At 48.6% G+C, this 17585-nt stretch overlaps 3 protein-coding genes and 3 non-coding genes across 19 annotated transcripts in view; all 6 read right to left on the reverse strand.

Annotated features, from left to right (window-relative positions):
• The window catches only part of LOC142365682 (dymeclin-like), a 330096-nt gene extending 326291 nt beyond the window's left edge, over positions 1-3805 (reverse strand). For all 13 annotated transcript variants that reach the window (XR_012766545.1, XR_012766548.1, XR_012766546.1 and 10 more), the window contains exon 1: positions 3590-3805. The gene's annotated coding sequence lies outside the window, so the exon portion shown is untranslated. The remainder of the gene's footprint in view (positions 1-3589) is intronic.
• Positions 3806-8058: 4253 nt separating this feature from the next.
• LOC142365568 (UPF0729 protein C18orf32 homolog) lies at positions 8059-12552 on the reverse strand. The gene is made up of 3 exons (XM_075446450.1): positions 12477-12552; positions 10439-10691; positions 8059-9790 (listed from the first exon to the last, which is right to left on the reverse strand). The coding sequence occupies exons 2-3, from the start codon at positions 10664-10666 to the stop codon at positions 9716-9718; spliced, it is 303 nt and encodes a 100-aa protein (XP_075302565.1). The 5' UTR covers positions 10667-10691; positions 12477-12552; the 3' UTR covers positions 8059-9715.
• A 194-nt stretch (positions 12553-12746) lies between these two features.
• LOC142365544 (large ribosomal subunit protein uL22) lies at positions 12747-16758 on the reverse strand. Of its 2 annotated transcripts, none has more exons than XM_075446389.1 (7): positions 16715-16758; positions 16280-16332; positions 16148-16188; positions 14649-14783; positions 14260-14358; positions 13153-13344; positions 12747-12849 (listed from the first exon to the last, which is right to left on the reverse strand). In XM_075446389.1, exons 2-7 carry the CDS (start codon positions 16317-16319, stop codon positions 12802-12804), a joined length of 555 nt encoding a protein of 184 aa, XP_075302504.1. In that variant the 5' UTR covers positions 16320-16332; positions 16715-16758; the 3' UTR covers positions 12747-12801. The 2 variants fall into 2 exon arrangements, with proteins under 2 accessions (XP_075302504.1, XP_075302503.1); XM_075446388.1 differs by having other exon boundaries at positions 16660-16757.
• On the reverse strand, positions 13008-13074 carry LOC142365729 (small nucleolar RNA SNORD58). Its single transcript, XR_012766595.1, has one exon. It is a non-coding gene; the product is annotated as a small nucleolar RNA SNORD58 (small nucleolar RNA).
• LOC142365730 (small nucleolar RNA SNORD58) lies at positions 13545-13614 on the reverse strand. The gene has a single exon (XR_012766596.1). It is a non-coding gene; the product is annotated as a small nucleolar RNA SNORD58 (small nucleolar RNA).
• LOC142365724 (small nucleolar RNA SNORD58) lies at positions 16437-16508 on the reverse strand. The gene has a single exon (XR_012766591.1). It is a non-coding gene; the product is annotated as a small nucleolar RNA SNORD58 (small nucleolar RNA).
• Positions 16759-17585: the final 827 nt, after the last annotated feature.

Genomic DNA, 17585 nt, shown 5'->3' on the forward strand with positions numbered 1-17585 from the left:
GAGCCCAGCATGACAGCACATGGTATGGAATACCCTGCTCTGTTTGGCCAGGTGGGGTCAGCCCACCCGGCTGTGCCCCTTCCTGGATTCCAGTGAAAATTAACCCTCTCCTGGCCGAACCCAGGACAAGATCTAAAACCCCAAACTATCGTATTTCCATCCACCAGGTACTGGACCTTACATTAGCACACACCCATTAAGTGGGTAAGAAACCCATTAATTGGTAGGTATTAAGCCTCTTGAAGGAGCTTTTGCTGATGGGATGTGACCCCCACCAATACCTTGCTGTTAAGAAGCTGATGTCGCTTCAGAGAGCTTCCACTTCACTTTTACAGGTAAATAAGCATTTACAGCATTTAAGTACTTCTTTGTCTGACTTACAAAGATGCAACGAAACCTGTCTCTAGTTCATTAGTATAAAATTCCCCAAGGTCTGTTAGAGGCTCTTTAATTTTGTCCATTTTTAATGCTGCTAGTTACACTCCCGCACTAAAACACAGTATTTGTGGCCAAATCTCCCTGAAGGTTCAAAAGCCTCTAAAATTTGTCATGAACTAACAAAATTTAAAGCTACAAAAACCATAAAGATCATTTTTCTGACCAGCTACGTAATTCCAGTCATAACATTTTATTAAGTAGTTACTGCATCAAGCCTACCAATCTGTGGGTAGAATGACAGCACCAGCTCTAGAAACACATCCCATCATCAAGGGAAGGAGAGGTGGTGTGGGAGGCAATTAAAAAAAAAATTACCTTTGTCCTTACTCCTACATTCCTACGTCCCAAGTAAAGGTCAGTACTCAAACATAGCAAGCGTTTTCTAGAATACATGCAGAAATAATTTCCTCAATCTGCTTAGCAAAACACCTTTACAAGGGAGGGAGTTTGGGTCAAGCACACCTTGTATTTCTCCGTAAAAGGCTCAACTTCTCTCCATCTGTTAAATAACCACTACAGGTACATAACATTTTTCAAAAGTTTCAAGAAGTGACAACTGAAATGTTAATTCTGCTCTTTGCAGTGGGCAGACACTTCTTTAAAGGTTTTATTTGCCCTCACCAGTGAGATTCCTGCTCCTTGCAGAACAGCTGTACTGGAACTATAAAATGAGAAGAACAAACTGAACTTTAAACCAGAGTATCAATGGAATATGGAGCTTAAAAAAATAAAAAAGACTAATCAAGAATATGCACAACTCATACCGAGACCTGACTTTACAGCTTAAGAATAAACTGTGTACCGGTACCAATATTACTGGTTTGATCATATCTTCTTTCCAGTGGCCGAAAAGAGACTTTTGTTACCACAAATATAGCAACGGCTTTCAAAAGCACAATTTTACACAAATTACCTGATAATCTACGACAGATTATAGCACTGTAAATTTGGTTTGATATGAAAATGTTTTATGATTATTGCTGACTGTCGTCTGTTTTTTTTTTAATAGTCAAGATAGCTACCTACCTAAAAATCAATTTGTAGTAACTCATTCAGTTACTACCATAATTAAAACAGGCAGTTGGGTTGGATACGACACAAGTCCTGCTAAACCCAGCATGATTTAATAATCCAGCTAGCTAATGGCTTGCTATGGTTATCTCTTTATGGAAGGGATATTAAGATTACTGTTACGCCCCTTGAAGATTTTTCTCCCTATTTCACTCTCCGACATAACTAAAACTTGTCTAACGGCCAAAGTGGTGCTGCAAAAAGAAAAATTCAACTCCCTTTTAAGCTTCAGAAAGATACTCAGATGTTCATTAACATGTCTGCACTTTTTTACTGCTGATATATTTTGCTGTATTTCAAAGGTTATACAATCATTTTGGCATCTGTACTCTTTCCACTTTGGGCATTACGTGTATTTTTCCAACAGCGCTATCTGTCTCTGCTTTAAATGTTTCCCACAGCTAGAAATCTAGCTACAGCATAGAAGAATACTTGTTGTACAGAAGACCATATATGTTTGGTACGTACACCCAACTTTCTATTATACTACACATCATGATTTATATCATCTATCTCCAGGGTCTACTGCAAAATGAAATTACACTGGCCAAAGTGCCTGATTACTCTAAGGTGCAACAGGCTTTCTGCTCTAGAGAATACACTTGGAAGAAATATCATTATCATGTTCAGTCGTCCACTTTGACAACAGTCCGTCAGCCATGAAACAGGGTTTCTAATTTTTAATTTATTTCTCACTTTTAATATCTTCTGTCAGTCATCGGCATGTTAAAAACACCCTGAGAATCTTCCTATTCATCCAATAAAACCACTGGAAGCACCAGAGCCATCTAAGTTTACTGTTAACTTGCTATAAATACTTTTCTACTGAATTTATCACAAACTACTAAGCAGTAGATGCCGTGCTAGTAAAATATCGGTACAGGGGCCGAAGAGAAGGAGCTGACAGTTGCTTCAGCCAGGTGAGAGGGCTGAGCAGAGTCCGACATCCCCAGGGCCATCCACGGACTTCCTCCTGACGCAGCAGCAACATCCGAGGAGAAAAGAGCCCGGGGAGAGAGCAGAATGAGGCCTTCCTGAGCTCCCGGCAACCTAAGGAGCGATGACGATTCCGAATTCGCCCCAACCAGAGCAACTTCAATGGTTTTCACTTGGGAATTGCCAAAAACGGGGGATTACGCAAGCCAGCAGCCTGCATTAGGAAACTGGACCCAACCACTCGGGAGCTTCTCTCCACTCCCCTGCACTCAAAAAGTGCTCAGTGCAGGAAATATTGACAACCCACTTACTTCTGGAAATGCCTCAAATTATTCTAATTGCAGCCCAGCATGTTATCCCTCGGTACAGGCAGCTAAAGAAATCAGATTAGGGCCTCGCAAATTCGCTACACTCAGCACAAAATATTAAAAAAATAATAAACAGCGCTTGGCAGGAAAGCCCACAAGACAAAACCTGATGTCAGTTACGGCAAGATACAAAACTCTCTTTGAAACCAAAATATTTCCCATTCTCGATAAACATTGCCCCACAGATGCAGGAAAACAAGCAGGCAGGAGCGACCAGGAGGCAGAGCCAGCCCCAGCAGCCCCGTTACACCGCAGGGGTGACCACCGAGCACCTCAAAAACCGCCCGGTTCACGGAAAACACGCTATTTTATAGTCTTTTCCTTCACGCTAAGTGTCATGAAGAGCACAACCCAGGAACGCAGGGACGAACCGCTCTCGCTCGGGTTCTGACTGCGTACAACGGGACAGCCAGGGACTCCGGAGAGCAGGGCCGGCCCGGAGGGCCCCGCAGGCCCCCGCGCTCCCCACCCGGGCGGGCACACGACGGGGCCGCTGCCCCGGGAGCGGAGACACAGCCTCGGCGGCGGCCCCGGGAACTCTCCTCTGAGAGTCACAACACAAGCGCAGCCCTATCGCGATATGGGGTCGAGCTACGGCGGGCGTTGGGACAAGCGGAACGTCTAGGGACGTGCGGCAGCTCCCCCCCCTCCCCTACCGAAAGGGGCAGGGGGACAGAGCCGCTGGGGCCCACTGGTCGCTGCCCGCGCCCCTCGGCCGCCCCGCCAGCCCCCCTCCACAGGGCGGGCCCGGAAGTAACGCCGAGGCACCCGCTTACCGCGTCCGCTGGCCCCGCCACGCTGGACGGCAGGAAGGCGACCGGCAACCGGGGCCCAGCCGCCGAGACGGCTCCCGCGGGCCCCTCAGCGGCCGCGCTCCCCTCACCGGGCTCGGGCCCCTCAGCAGCCGCGTGTCCACTCCTTCCGCGCGCCGCGGGGGCGCTACCCGACGACCCAGCCCGAGCATGCACGCACCCACCGCTGCCGCCCGCCTCCCTCCTTCCACGTCGCCAGCGCGTCCCGCCGCGCATGCGCACGGAGGGGGGGGGTGGAGGGGGACTCCGCCGCGGGGCACGCTGGGAAGTGTAGTCCAGCGGCGGGAGGCCGAGGCACTGAGGGGAACGGGACGGAACGGGACGGAACGGACGGGCTGGGCCGGTTGTCACCCTCCGGTGTGCCCTTCCCGCGGCGGGAGGCTTCGCTCTGCAACCCTAACCGCTTCGGCCCCCTCACCTCTCCTCTGCGACCCGCCTTTCCAGTCAGGGAGACGTGAGGTAACTGGAGCAAGCAGGACCAGAAGCGAGGGGAAGGGAGGATTCCCCAGGCACCGTCCTGCCCTCATGCTGCTTTAATTCACCGTTTCTACCTCTGGTTAACACCCCGTCATCGAATCACAGAATGGTTTGGGTTGGAAGGGACCTTAAAGATCATCTAGTTCCAACCCCCCTGCCATGACCAGGGACATCTTCCACCAGACCAGGGTGCTCAGAGCTCCATCCAACCTGGCCTTGAACACTGCCAGGGAGGGGGCAGCCACAGCTTCTCTGGGCAACCTGGGCCAGTGCCTCACCACCCTCATGGGGAAGAATTGCTTCCTAATCTCTAATCTAAATCTACCCTCTTTTAGTTTAGAGCCGTTCCCCCTTGTCCTGTCACTACACACCCTTGTGAAAAGTCCCTCTCCACCCTTCCTGTAGGTCCCCTTCAGGCACTGGCAGCTGCTCTAAGGTCACCCCGGAGCCTTCTCTTCTCCAGGCTGAACAGCCCCAGCTCCCTGAGCCTGTCCTCGTAGGAGAGGTACTCCAGCCCTAGGATCATCTTCGTGGCCCTCCTCTGGACCCGCTCCAACACATCCATGTCCTTCTTGTCTTGGGGGCTCCAGAGCTGGACGCAGGACTCCAGGTGGGGTCTCACAAGAGCTGAGTAAAGGGGCAGAATCGCCTCCCTTGACCTGCTGGCCACGCTTCTCTTGATGCAGCCCAGGATATGGCTGGCTTTCGGGGCTGCAAAGTCAGTCACCGTATCTGAGGTGGTTTTTGTGCCATCTGTAAGTACCCGATGGTTCCTTCAAAAGGGAAAGCCTTCCCAATGGAATTAATCCTGAGCATCATCTCGTTCCCGCGGCACTAAATACGTAGCCCGTCTCTCACACGTACCTGTGAATGGGCTGCGCAAGAAAATGGGGCTTATGGAAACAGCACGAGAGCAAAGGTGAGGTCTAACCACTGCAGATACATTGCCACGTAAAAGCAAAAACGTTGGCATGGGGTTTGGCCTCACATTTCTACAGTATTTGATGAGACCACTGTGGCAATAAAAATGGTGCCTGGTCAACAGAGTGGCTATCAAAGAGGTAAAGAAAAGGAATTGAAAAACAATCCTTGTGCAAAACACAAGGATCGCTGCATCTACATATCAATACGTCTGTTCACAACACAAATAATTCATGTTTCAAATACAACAATGAAAGAAAGATACAGCACTATGATCTAAACATATTTCTCAACCAAGAGAAACGCTGTGGCAAATACGGTCTTCTGGAGCATTTTAGTTAAACCACTGCAGTCAGGTTCACTTAAAAGCAGAAATAATGACAGTCTGCAAAACCCAAAATGGGATTTAGTTCATCCAGAATGTTCTAACAACCAGAAAACTGCATAAGGAAGATAATCCCTTCTTTCATGTATTACTCAGTTTAATGAGACAGGATTAGTTCTCATTGAACGCAAATTTAGTTAATCTAAGTGTAAATTAAATTTCTCTCCGTTTCCTTTACCTGCAGCCTCTGAAAACACTGCTCTTTCAGCAATAATGTTCTGCGTTGTGCAGAAATCAAGAAGGAGTGACTCCAAGGACTGAACCTTAGCAGCACGTCCAACTACTCCCAGAAGCCTGGAGCGCGATTGCTACATTTGGGGAATAACAGCACATTGCATTTCTGTCATGAGATCAGTTCAGTGGATAGAATTTAACTGTGTTCTATGAACACATCAGAAAAAAGAGCATTTTCCACAGAATTCATTGTCACTTTAGACATCCTTAGAGGCTGATCATGTTCCGTTTAACCTGCCAGAATTTCCTTTGCTTCCAGAATCAGGCCCATCAACATAATTGGCAACATAAAACTTTCTCGACTTTTACTTAAGAACTTTTTGCATATCCATGCAGCTTTCTAAAGGTGTATTTCAGTTAAGTCCTTGGCATCCAACTACCTGCGCAAACCAACTGTCCTGGGTTCGGCCAGGACAGGGTTAATTTTCACTGGAATCCAGGAAGGGGCACAGCTGGGCGGGCTGACCCCACCTGGCCAAACAGAGCAGGGTATTCCATACCATGTGCTGTCATGCTGGGTTCCGGTGGGAGAGAGCTGGGCGGCGGGAACTCACTCGCGGCTCGGGAGCGCGCGGCGCCGGTCTGGTCCTGGAGAGCGGCTCTCTGGGTTGTGTGGTTTGTGTTGTGTTTTTCTCCTTATCTGTATCGTTGTTGTTCCTGTTTTCCCTCTGTTTGCTGTTCTGTTAAACTGCCCTTATCCTGACCCACCAGTTTCTGCCTGTTTCTTTCCATTCTCCTCCACACCCTGGCAGGGGGAGGGGTGGCCGCGTGGCACTTTTGTTGCCGGCTGCAGCCAAACCATAACACCAATGCATGGAAGGTACCATGTCACATTTTGTCCTTCCCAAAAAGAAAAAAATATTTGAAATTAGTTGATTTGTGATTTTTTTCAAATATTTTCAAATATTTGTTGATTTATTGATTCTTCCTTAATAGTATCTAAATAAACCCAGACAGCTGTAATGCTGACAAATCTTAGATGTGCAGAAGTACTTTGGCCCCTAACTGTGCCCAATCTGCAACTTTCTAGAAGCCTTCAGTGGAAATGAAGCTGTTGCTTGCTGTAGTAAATTCTGGTAGATGTTCACACGCTATCATTACGTGCCTAAGCTCTTTTGTAAATCTTGCTTTTAGTGAGTAACAAACATATGGAAATTTCCTCAGTTAAATAAAATTTACTTGATCTATGTTGTTTTGTCATGTGAGGATTTCCTTAATTTCTGTCTAGTTATTTTCCTGAAACTTCTTTTCCTCTGTGCACTTCTTTGTGTCCCAGTACATCATTTCCTGCACTCCTGGTCAGGCTCAAGCGGTTCCTGTTTTTTGACTTTATTTTTTGCTTAACTAGTCACAGCACAATAGGATTACTGACCTATTCTTCGAAAATTTTCCAACACCAATCTGCCAGGACTTCCAGTGAAGTACCTCATTCAAGAAAGCTTTGTGATGAGGATTAGTCACATTAGTGTTTAACTGCAGCTAATCAAAGTACTGAAACACCATTCCAGAAAGCACAGACCGGGTCATTTTACTTGCATATCTGCCTCTTCTGCTTTTTCCAGTAGGCTTGCTGTTTAAATGTGGTGCCGGCACATGGCCAGAAGCCCGGTTCAGCCTGCAGTCTGATTTACTATATACAGTTGATTTTCCATGTTACTGCCTGATGCACTTCCTTGTATAATAATATCCTAAATAACTCAAAATAATTAATTATGTACACTTTATAAATTGACTGCACACATTTACAAATTAAAGGAGCCCCAGTACAGCTCTTGCTCTGCTTTTTGTCGTGTTCACAGCTGTTAGAGGTGAATAATACTGCTCCAAAACTTTGGCCTCTTTATGAGACGCCCAACCATTTTAAACCAGTGGCTGAGGCTACCTGCCCTGGGACAGGAAGCAGAGAGGAAGGGACAAACTTTTCAGCAATGCGTGCACGTGTTCAGATGTGCACCTGGAAGGCACCTTCATTTCTACAGCCCTTTGAAAGAGAGTGCTCGTGATCTCAGCTCTGGAGTGGCTTTCTCAGGCAGTTTACTCCCTTCTCATTGCAAGGTGATTTCAGACCCTTAGAAGTTCCCGGCTTTCAGGTTTAGAGCATGGACTTTTGACAGTAGTGGCAGCAGAGGAATTGATTGTTTGGGGTGAGGTGGGGGTTGACTGGTTTAGAAAACCCAATCCACCGCAGCAGAGATTACACCCACCTTTTACCAGCTGAGGTTTTGATGGATAGCGTACGATTTGTTGCAACAATATTGGCAAAACATGCAAAGATGACAAAAATTATGACAAAGGAGGACAAAAACAATCAGAAACTAGCGTGGCCTCTTCCCCTCGCTTCCACTTCCCAATCCCCGCCTTCTCTACTACATGATCCACACAACAATATCTGTGAGAAGTTTACAGGATTGCACAGTTAGTATTGTTATCCTTTATTGGATGAATTACACCATGTGTGCATGCTCAGAATAATAAAACCAGGTTTTCATATCACAAAGGGCAGGTACTTCACCCGTCTAGGGGAAAGCTCTAATTGTGATACACTGATCAGATGGGGGATCATGTTCCAAGGACGATGCGAAAGCCGATTAAGCAGCAATACCAGATTCACTTCCTAACAGACTAGCTCATTAAGGGAGAGCAAACAGTATTAGGGTACGTCTTAGAAGGAGTTTTCTGCGATTCAGCTCATTACAGAAGTAATGGCTGTAGCAACAAGGGCCTGATACCCACCTGCGAACACTGCAGATCGATTCACAAAAGAGCTGACAAAACCGGGTAGTGGCAGGAAACAATGCGCCTCACCAGAGGCATTTGGCAGACATCAAGCGAGTCTTTGGAATAATTAATTATCTAGTAGGAGAAAACACGTTGCAAGAACAAGGCTGGGCCTCGGTGACAGTCCAAGGACTGCGTATGTAAAAAGGTATGCAATTCTAGGCATACCTAACTGAGGACTTTTGGGAAAGTGATAAGTCCTAAACAGCAATCCCAAATTGCTGAAATGGGTTTCATTTGAATCTTTTCAAGAGCGCTCCGGTTTGGCGGAGAGGACAAAGTAGGAATTATCCCTTCTGTTCCCCTGGGGACATCTAAAATGCTGCACCACTGCACTACCATGTTGGGATGCAAGGCAGAGCCAGAAAGCATCTTCCCTGGAGCAGGCAACGCTGGGCTTTCCGAGGTCACTTTCTCTATCATGAAGTCAGTAGTTTTATGACCTCCTCCTGCGTGGGGCCTGTCTACGGTTTTTCAAAGATTTTGTTACCACTTTACGTATTTATAGGTCAGCAGCCTATGAACAGTTGTATCAAGCAACTTATTTTTAAATAAAATCCTGGTTTATTAGAATTCAAATTACACAAGCGAGTTAAAGAGATTTTAGTTGGATTTGTTTTTTCAAGGACAGACTGCACCGTTTTAAACCACTGCAACAGAATATGAAGCAACAATTTTCTTGCGTCATGCCCCTGTTGCTCCTCTTCAGGTAAGAAAGGCACAATGTTTCAAGGAAAACATGATTAACAGAAGCAGCAAATCAAGCCGTTGCTTTTAGTAAGCTAAGTAAATTTTGCACATAGCATAACTCCTTTAGTTCATCTACAGATTTGACATGAAAAAAAAAAAAAAAAAATCTATGTTCTTCATAGTTTAACCATGATGCTTAACATTGCCAGAATGCAATTCATAGGTTTTTAGCAAGGTCAAGCATAGCTACAGCTTTTAAGGTAAAATCCTGAAGTATTGCACCAGCAGTTAGCGAGATTAAGATGCTAAGATACATTTACCTTCCAAAGCTAGATTTATTCATAAGTTATTTAACCTAAACTCTAATCACACCAGATAGCTTACAGATGAAAAGTAGTTCCAGTGAGGAAAATAAAGAACTTCGGTTTTCAAACATTTTAAAGAAATGTTCTAGCTGCCGTTCCAGTGGCAAAGGAGACCCTCTCCTGCAAGTGATAAGGGGTTTTACTCAGCAAAAATGTGCAAAGAAAAAAGTCTCAAAGTGAGAGAAATATCACCAGTTCATATTGGCCACAAGGGAATAAAATCCTTAGGAGTGAATGCCTTTAATCCGTTTTCTTGTCAGAAACCTCTGTGGATATCTTTGCAGCGATTCCATTTGCAATGCCATCACTTTCAAACTGCAAAATAAAGGGCAGTGTCGTTAACGGGGTGTCCAAAAACGACTCCTCACCCAGAACAGCAACAGCCAGTAATGAAAACGGCTTTTAGAAGCCAGGCTGGTGAAGATCTATAAAGCAATCTGCAGCGAGAACCAAAGGGGTGGTGTCTCTTTAGATTTACACATAATTATTACGCGGCAGGGAGGAAATAAGGGCAAGAGACGGCACACACAAAGCTTTGCATTTTGTTAGGAGAGATAAATAATAATATTTTCCCCCATTATGAGTGGCAGAGCTAGCTGAAGAGTGTGGGGTTTTTTTTTTTCTAATTCTGCTTCATGCATCTGGTGCGGTGTAGCAAATTATTTGACTTCTTCCTTCTCTGAAAGAATACTCAGTCATTAAAAAAATAAATAAATAAAATTAACTAAGGTGTTTCAGAAAACAGGTGCAATTCCTATCCTTCCAAGACCTACCAGAAGCTGTCTTGGAGTAACTTCTGCTTCCAGCTGGCTCACTCCTGGTTGCTCCCTTTCATTCATAAGAAAACAGCCACAAAAACCTCCATAAAAACACCCAACTCTACTTTTTTGTGGTGCCCACCCTGAACTATTACTGGGTGCTTTATCCGGCATTTCTCTGGTTAGTTAAATGCATTAATCTTACTTTATACGTCCCAGACTCATCCTCTTGATCTCTTCTCGTGGCGGAAGGTGCCCATGGATTTCCAGCGCTGCCTGCTTGACCTTGTTTTGCGGCTGTCGGTTCTTGCACAGCTTTCTTGGGCCATACGCGCTTGATGAAGGGCACGATAACGGGATAGATGTAGGGTTCAAGGAACTTCTTGTACACCCAGAGGAGAACGGGAATGACAATGCAAGGAATGCACACCATGGCTTCCTCTTGTTCTGTGACAAAGCTGGTGAGGGGGAAAAAAAGACCAACAACAACTTAAGATGACGGTGTTTGTACGCCACGAGCTAAGAAAACAGTTTTAAATAATGAATAAAGATTGCAGCTGATATTCAAACATGAAAGATAATAGATTAACCGTCAGAGTTTCAAAAATGCTGTACGTTCCAATCTTATAAAGCCCACAACAAGGGAAACGTTCTTGACAGTTTAACAGGAAAGGAGTAGAGTTCGCTATTAATTCCTCAATCCTACAGCTGGAACTCAGAAAAAACACATTCAGAAAATAAAAGTTTTTGTTTAAACCATCCCCAAAAAAGTTTAAGCGGCAAGCTGCAGGTATTAGCCAGTTCTTACTGTATTGCAACAGAAGGTCCCAAAGGTTTGCTTTTCTCATTCCTTTTTTATTTAAGGTGAAATTAAATGGCAGGATGCCAGTCCATCTAATGATTAAGGGCAGGTCAGCGAGAGAAGGGAAGAAAATCCGAGTCGGGATTTGAGAAGAGGAGAATATGGGTTACTTCCCTCCTCTGACGCAGGTTCTGGAATCGCTCGATCCCACACCATCGGCCAAACCGTTAGAAAATGAATCCTTCCCTCTCTCCCTACACCGGGAAGAATTCTTCAGGAATGGCAGCCTGAACTCCGTGACAAAAGCGGCAGAAAACCGAAGCGCCGGGGCAGAAAGGTGCGACCGGGAGAGGACACAGGACGAGAGCTGCCATCCCTCTCAGTGCCGACGAGTGACATATCAGACACGCTCTGCTGCGCAGCACAGCTCTGCCCTTTGCACTCCTCCTTTCTAGGCTCAATTCTTACCTTACGAAGCAAAACGAAAGCTTTCCGGGATGGAGAATGAAGAGGCAGATGGGATCAGACTTTCACTTTTTAAGCTATCCTAAAGATTTGTACCCCAGGCCCTGTGGCAGAAACACCAATTTCCAACTGATGACTCCCAAGTGCAGTTTTGGCTACTTCAGATCTAATTTCCCAGGATCTGCCGTCTCCGAAATCAGAAAGGAACCTTAAATTGAGACGACGTGACCGAGGCGACCCATTAAAGCCCTTCAAAACAACAATTCACGTACTCTCTCTCCACCAGAACTTCCTCACTCCTGAATTTCCAGCGGATTCATCCGTTGGCTGCCGGACAGGGCCGGAGGGAAGGCCCTGTGTGTGCAGGCAGCCTCCTTGCCTCCAGATTCCGCACCAAAACACCGCCAAAGCTGCGCAAGGCAGGCAGCACCAGCGAGACCCTTAAATATTCTCCACCCGTTTCTTCCGTGACTTGGCGATGCTCCGTTGCCTAGTTCGCAGGCAATGAATTTTTAGGAAGACAAAAAATAAGGGGAAATGGTCCGGTTTAAATAGTGACCTCCTGTCTTTGTGACCCAAGAGTGTGTCCGTCTCCGTGAGCCACCGCACATCAGGATCAGTGAGGAGAGCGCGACACGGCACACTGAAGTGCGTGGGCTCAGGTGGCTTGCTTGTTACTCAACCGTTATTGGGGAAACCGGGGAAAAAAGGCCACGCAGACAACAGGGCGCCTTTGTCTCGCTTTTTTCTCCTCAGAAAGGATGCTTCCCAGGCACCAGCATTCCCGGCGTCCAGGCCGAGCCTCCCGCCGCACGGCAAGCGCCGGGCTGCTGCAGCCAACGGCCTTCCACCCCCCCGCCACCGGTACCGGCGCCAAGGCCGCTACGAGCCGGTGAGGTGCCACTCGGACACACGAGGCGAGGAGCTGTAGAGGACGGAGGGACCCCCGGGTGAGCAGCCCCGGCCCCGCACTCACCTCCCCCGCCAGCCACAGCCTCCTCCTTCCGCCGCACCGGAAACAGGCCCCGCACTTCCGGCTGACGCACCCGGCAGCCAATAGGAGGAGGCGGCGTACGCATCACGTGGCCCACACCCCGCCCCGCCTCCGAGCGGGCAGGGCCCCCGGCACGGAAGGCACCGAGCCCGTCCCCGGTAGCAGCACGGAATACCGGCGGTAACCCGCCCCCAGCCCCCCACCCCGGCTCCAGGCTGCGGGAGCAGAGCAGCAGACGCCGAGCGTGACCGGTTCGGTTTTATTTATGTACATTTATTGACGCGTTTCAGGTTTCCGAGCAGCTGCCTCACTCCCGGGCCATCAGCTTCTGCTTCTTCAGCTTCTTCTGGGATATCTGAAAGGGAAAAGGCAGCGTGAGGGCGGCGGGGGGGCTCCTGCGCCCCTCTGCAACCCGGTCCGCCCAAGTGAGCATCCACACGAGTGCCTGTGCCGACCCAACCACCTCGGCGACTCTCCCACGTCCTCATTGCTGTACTGACAATAAATATGCAGGTTGCTCAGAAATAAGTTATTTTTTCACGGGTGTTCCAAAGGTGTCCTAAGATAGTCATCACAGCAACCCAGAGAACCCATCGCCTCAACGCTCAGGTTTCGCGATGGCGAGGTGAGAGGGGACCAAGGGCACGGCGCTGGGTACCTTCTTCTTCTGGGCCACCTCCTCCTCCGGCTTGGGGACGATTTGCTCCTTCTCAGTGAGGATCATCTCGATGTGGCACGGGGAGCTCATGTAGGGGTTGATCCGGCCGTGGGCTCTGTAGGTGCGCCGGCGCATCTTGGGAGCCTTGTTCACCTGGATGTGCTCAATGACCAGAGAGTCCACGTCCAGACCCTAGGGAAGAAAACCCGCGACCTGGTTTGCTCTTCAAATAAATCATCTCTGCAGCGAAAACGTGAATGATCACCGCCAACAAATAAAATGGCAGAGCTTGGCAGCGTCACAGAACAGAGCGTCCGCCAAGTGAGGACCAGCCGAAGGCAGGACACCGACCGTCCTTCACCGCGTCACAGCGGGTTTTTAACACGGTGCCGATGGCTCAGAAAAAAGGAATTATTATTTCATGGCTGTTCCAAAGGTGTCCTAAGATAGTTATCACTGCCATTGGCTACCAAATCACAGAATCATTAAGGTTGGAAAAGACCTCTAAGATCATCAAGTCCAACCATCACCCCAACACCACCATGCCTGCTAAACCATGTCCCAAGTGCCACATCTACATGTTTTTTGAACACCTCCAGGGATGGGGACTCCACCACTGCCCTGGGCAGCCTGGTCCAATGCCTGACCACTCTTGCAGTAAAGAAATTTTTCTCCTAATATCCCATCTAAATCCCCCCTGACCAACTTGAGACCGTTTCCTCTCATCCTATTGCTAGTTACTTGGGAGAAGAGACCAACACCTGCCTCACTACAACCTCCTTTCAGGTAGTTGTAGACAATTAAGCGCTGAGCAGATGACAAAGATACACACTGACCAACAGCCCACAGGTTTTGTAGATTTTCAGAGCTCTAACCTATATTTAAACAGCCAATAACCACGCACAAACGAGCTACCTGTGAAAAACCCTCACTCCCATTTTAGCCCAAAGAACGCGCGCAGCCCAATTCAGATGAGCAGTATGCCAACGGCCTCTACACAGCTCGGTTCCATCCGCACCGCAGGCATCCCCCCGCCGCCGAGCTGGGGAGAGCCGACAGGCAGCACGACACCAACACGCTGCACTTCACGACGCCCACACAACCCACCTTGAGCTCCGCGTTGCTCTCTGCATTTTTGAGCATGTGCAGCAGGAACTCGGCGCTTTTCTTCGGCCAGCGTCCCTGCGTCCAGCCCCACTGCTTGGCCTGAAAAGAGAGGAGAGCTCCGGGTTTATCCTGGTACAGCACAACTCACCCTTTACACGCCGGTGATTTGCCATTATACCCCCTTTTATTAAGACTGCATACAAAAATAATTACATTTGATCAATAACTTGGCACTCCAAGTAGACGCAATGCTTGCTGTGCTGCAATTAACTCTTCCCTCCTTCTTAGGCTGATGCTATATATTAACGGACTGCTCCTACACTGTCTCAACATCGTCTTTTCTCTCCCCTCTACCCAGCCACAGCGTCCTCCCCACGCTTGGGCCTCACCTGGGCACAGCGGCCGACCCCCCCGTTGTAGCGGCGGAAAGGAACGCACTGCTTCTTCAGCGTGACATCCTTCAGGTACTTGGTGGCCTTGCGGATGTGCATCCCCTTGATGGCCTGGGCGGTCTCACGGGTGTTCTGGCAACACAGAGCACAGCAGAGTCCCTCTTAACAGCTCTTTCCAAGCCACAACATGAGCAAAAGCGCTCCTCGCTCCCTCCTGGGTCCTATTCTTTTTGCCACAAACTCAGTTTAGAAGCACTCACACAAAAAATAAAATTAAAGAATAAATACAAATGCTTTTTTTTTTTCTGCTACCTACTCTTCCAACCCTTAGTATGACTTCAATTACTGAATTTGCAGCTTTCGCACATCCTTATTGTTTTTCACCTAATAGCTAGATCTTTCCAACCAGCAAAATTAAAATTTGGGTATGTATAGTTCTCATAGCTCCTCTTTGGCCATTAATAAAAAAAACCAAAACAGGAGCCCCAAGGATAAATTCCTACTAAAATGTCAAATGTGGCACCTCAGAGAGGAAGCAACGAGAAAACAAGCTACACAAACAAGCTACAAGCAATCTCATTATCTATATAAGGGAATTTTAAAGGGGAGACAGAAAAAGGCTCAGAAAGAAAAATCAAGAATAAAATATCAGTGCTTAAGACAGCATATAAAACGTAAGAATTAAGAATGTTAACTATAATCATAGAATCATGGAATCATTAAGGTTGGAAAAGACCTCTAAGAGCATCAAGTCCAACTGTCACCCCAACACCACCATGCCTGCCAAACCATGTCCCCAAGTGCCACATCTACACGGTTTTTGAACCCCTCCAGGGATGGGGACTCCACCACTGCCCTGGGCAGCCTGGTCCAATGCCTGACCACTCTTGCAGTAAAGAAATTTTTTCCTAATATCCCATCTAAATCCCCCCTGACCAACTTGAGACTGTTTCCTCTCGTCCTATCGCTAGTTACTTGGGAGAAGCTCCTACCTGGTCACAATAAAAGAACAAAGCAAAATACCTGCAACCTCTTTTCACCCGCACTACATAACACCAAGCAGAAAAGCACCTGCTCAGCTCTGCTTTTATGGTTAACTCGAACGTGTCCTCAACTCACTGCCGCACCTAAACCTTCTCCAGAGGACCCTCCGTCCTCAAGCCCAACACCGCAACCCTCCCCTGACACACCTCCCGACCAGCAGCATGCTCAGATGAACAGCGTGTTCCTTCCAAACAAACCAAAAAAACAAATAATAATAAAATACGGTTGGAAAACTCTACGTTAAGACAATAAGCTCTTTAGGACCCACCATCTGATTACTGATCTTTTGGATAAAAACCATTACAAGCAGCAAAAGCCAACATAAATCATAACTTGCACTACCACCCCTAAGTAACTGTGTGATGATAGAGGAGAAAAGACACTTCCTTCAAAAAAAAACACCCCCAAAACCGGAGTGAATTCACGTTTCCCACTACGCAGACACCGCATACCTTGAAATGGACTCGCAGGTTAGATCCCCGCGACTTGCACGCTGTGGAGAGAAAAGACCGACTTTGGGAATTAAAACTTCCAACGGCTTGGCTGAAATCCTCCGCCAACGTTCACGAATAAGCCCAACTCACATTTCGTGGGGTTCTCCGGGTCCAGAGAGTAGCGCACCATCTTGCCAGCTCAACTGCAAAAAAAGCAATTAATAAGGGGCAATTAAACCCCCCCACATTACGCTTCTCATACAGACATGCACAACCCGCATCGTTCGTATTGCAGTGAACGGGAGGAGCTGCTCAGAAATCACGCTTTTTTATTTCACAGTTAAATCCAAAGGTGTCCTAAAAGAAGTCATCACCGCAGCCAGGGCTTCTCGCCAGGGCCCGCTCCCCCTCCCCGGGCTCCCCCACCTCCGTCCCCTGCCCGTCCCTCCCCCGCGCCAGCCCCGCAAATACCGAGGGCGTCCGGCGGGACGGACCGAGCCCTCGCCCCCTCATCGCCTCCCCGGGCCGACCTGGGCCGGATGGGAGCGGATTGCGCCGGCTCCCTGACCGCCATGGCTCCCTCACCTCAGGGCAGCGGCAGGGAAGAGGAAGAGCGGGGCAGGCCGGGAGCCGGGAGAGCCGCGCGCTCTCGCGAGAGTTCGGCCCCGAGGAGTGTCGCGGAGGTGCGGACGCCGCGCGGGACAAAGGGCGCTGCAGAGACCGTCAAGAAAGTGGCGGCGGGGGCCGGGCTGGGCAGCACAGTCCCGAGTGGGAGCCCACGACGTGACAAATAAAACGTGCGTGTGCACCGGCCAAACGTGGCTGTGCGCGGGCGTGTGGGCCCGGCCGCGCTCCTCAGGGGGGCTCCCCACAGCCCGGGGCTTACCGCCGCAAGATGGCGGCGGGCCCGCCGCCCTGAGGGGGATCAGCGTCTTGCGCAGGGAGGACGGCTGGTTTAGCCGGGAAAACCCGACTCTGGAGCCGAGACGTCGTTTTGTTACGCCCCCAGCTCAAGGCCAGTGTTGCTGGCAGGCCAGAAATCGGTCGGAACTCGAGCAAGGAGCAAACCCAATTGCTGCAGCTAGATGGCGGCTCAGGATGGGGATAGAGAGGGGCACAGGGCTTCACAGAGACACCCGAGAGGTGAATCATAGAATGGTTTGTGTTGGAAGGGACCTTAAAGACCATCCGGTTCCAACCCCCCTGCCATGACCAGGGACATCTTCCACCAGCCCAGGTTGCTCAGAGCTCCATCCAACCTGGCCTTGAACACTACCAGGGAGGGGGCAGCCACAGCTTCTCTGGGCAACCTGTTCCATCAGAGAGACTCACGTTTATGAGTTGCAACTGGTATTTAGTGCACCATAAAAACAAACAAACAAAACCAAAACTCAAATGCTTAATTGTTACAAGATTCCCCCCCCCCCCCCCCCCCCCATTTTAGGCTGCGTTTGCA

Source organism: Opisthocomus hoazin, chromosome W (genome assembly GCF_030867145.1).
Source record: "Opisthocomus hoazin isolate bOpiHoa1 chromosome W, bOpiHoa1.hap1, whole genome shotgun sequence".
In the NCBI taxonomy this organism is placed as follows: Eukaryota; Metazoa; Chordata; class Aves; order Opisthocomiformes; family Opisthocomidae; genus Opisthocomus; species Opisthocomus hoazin.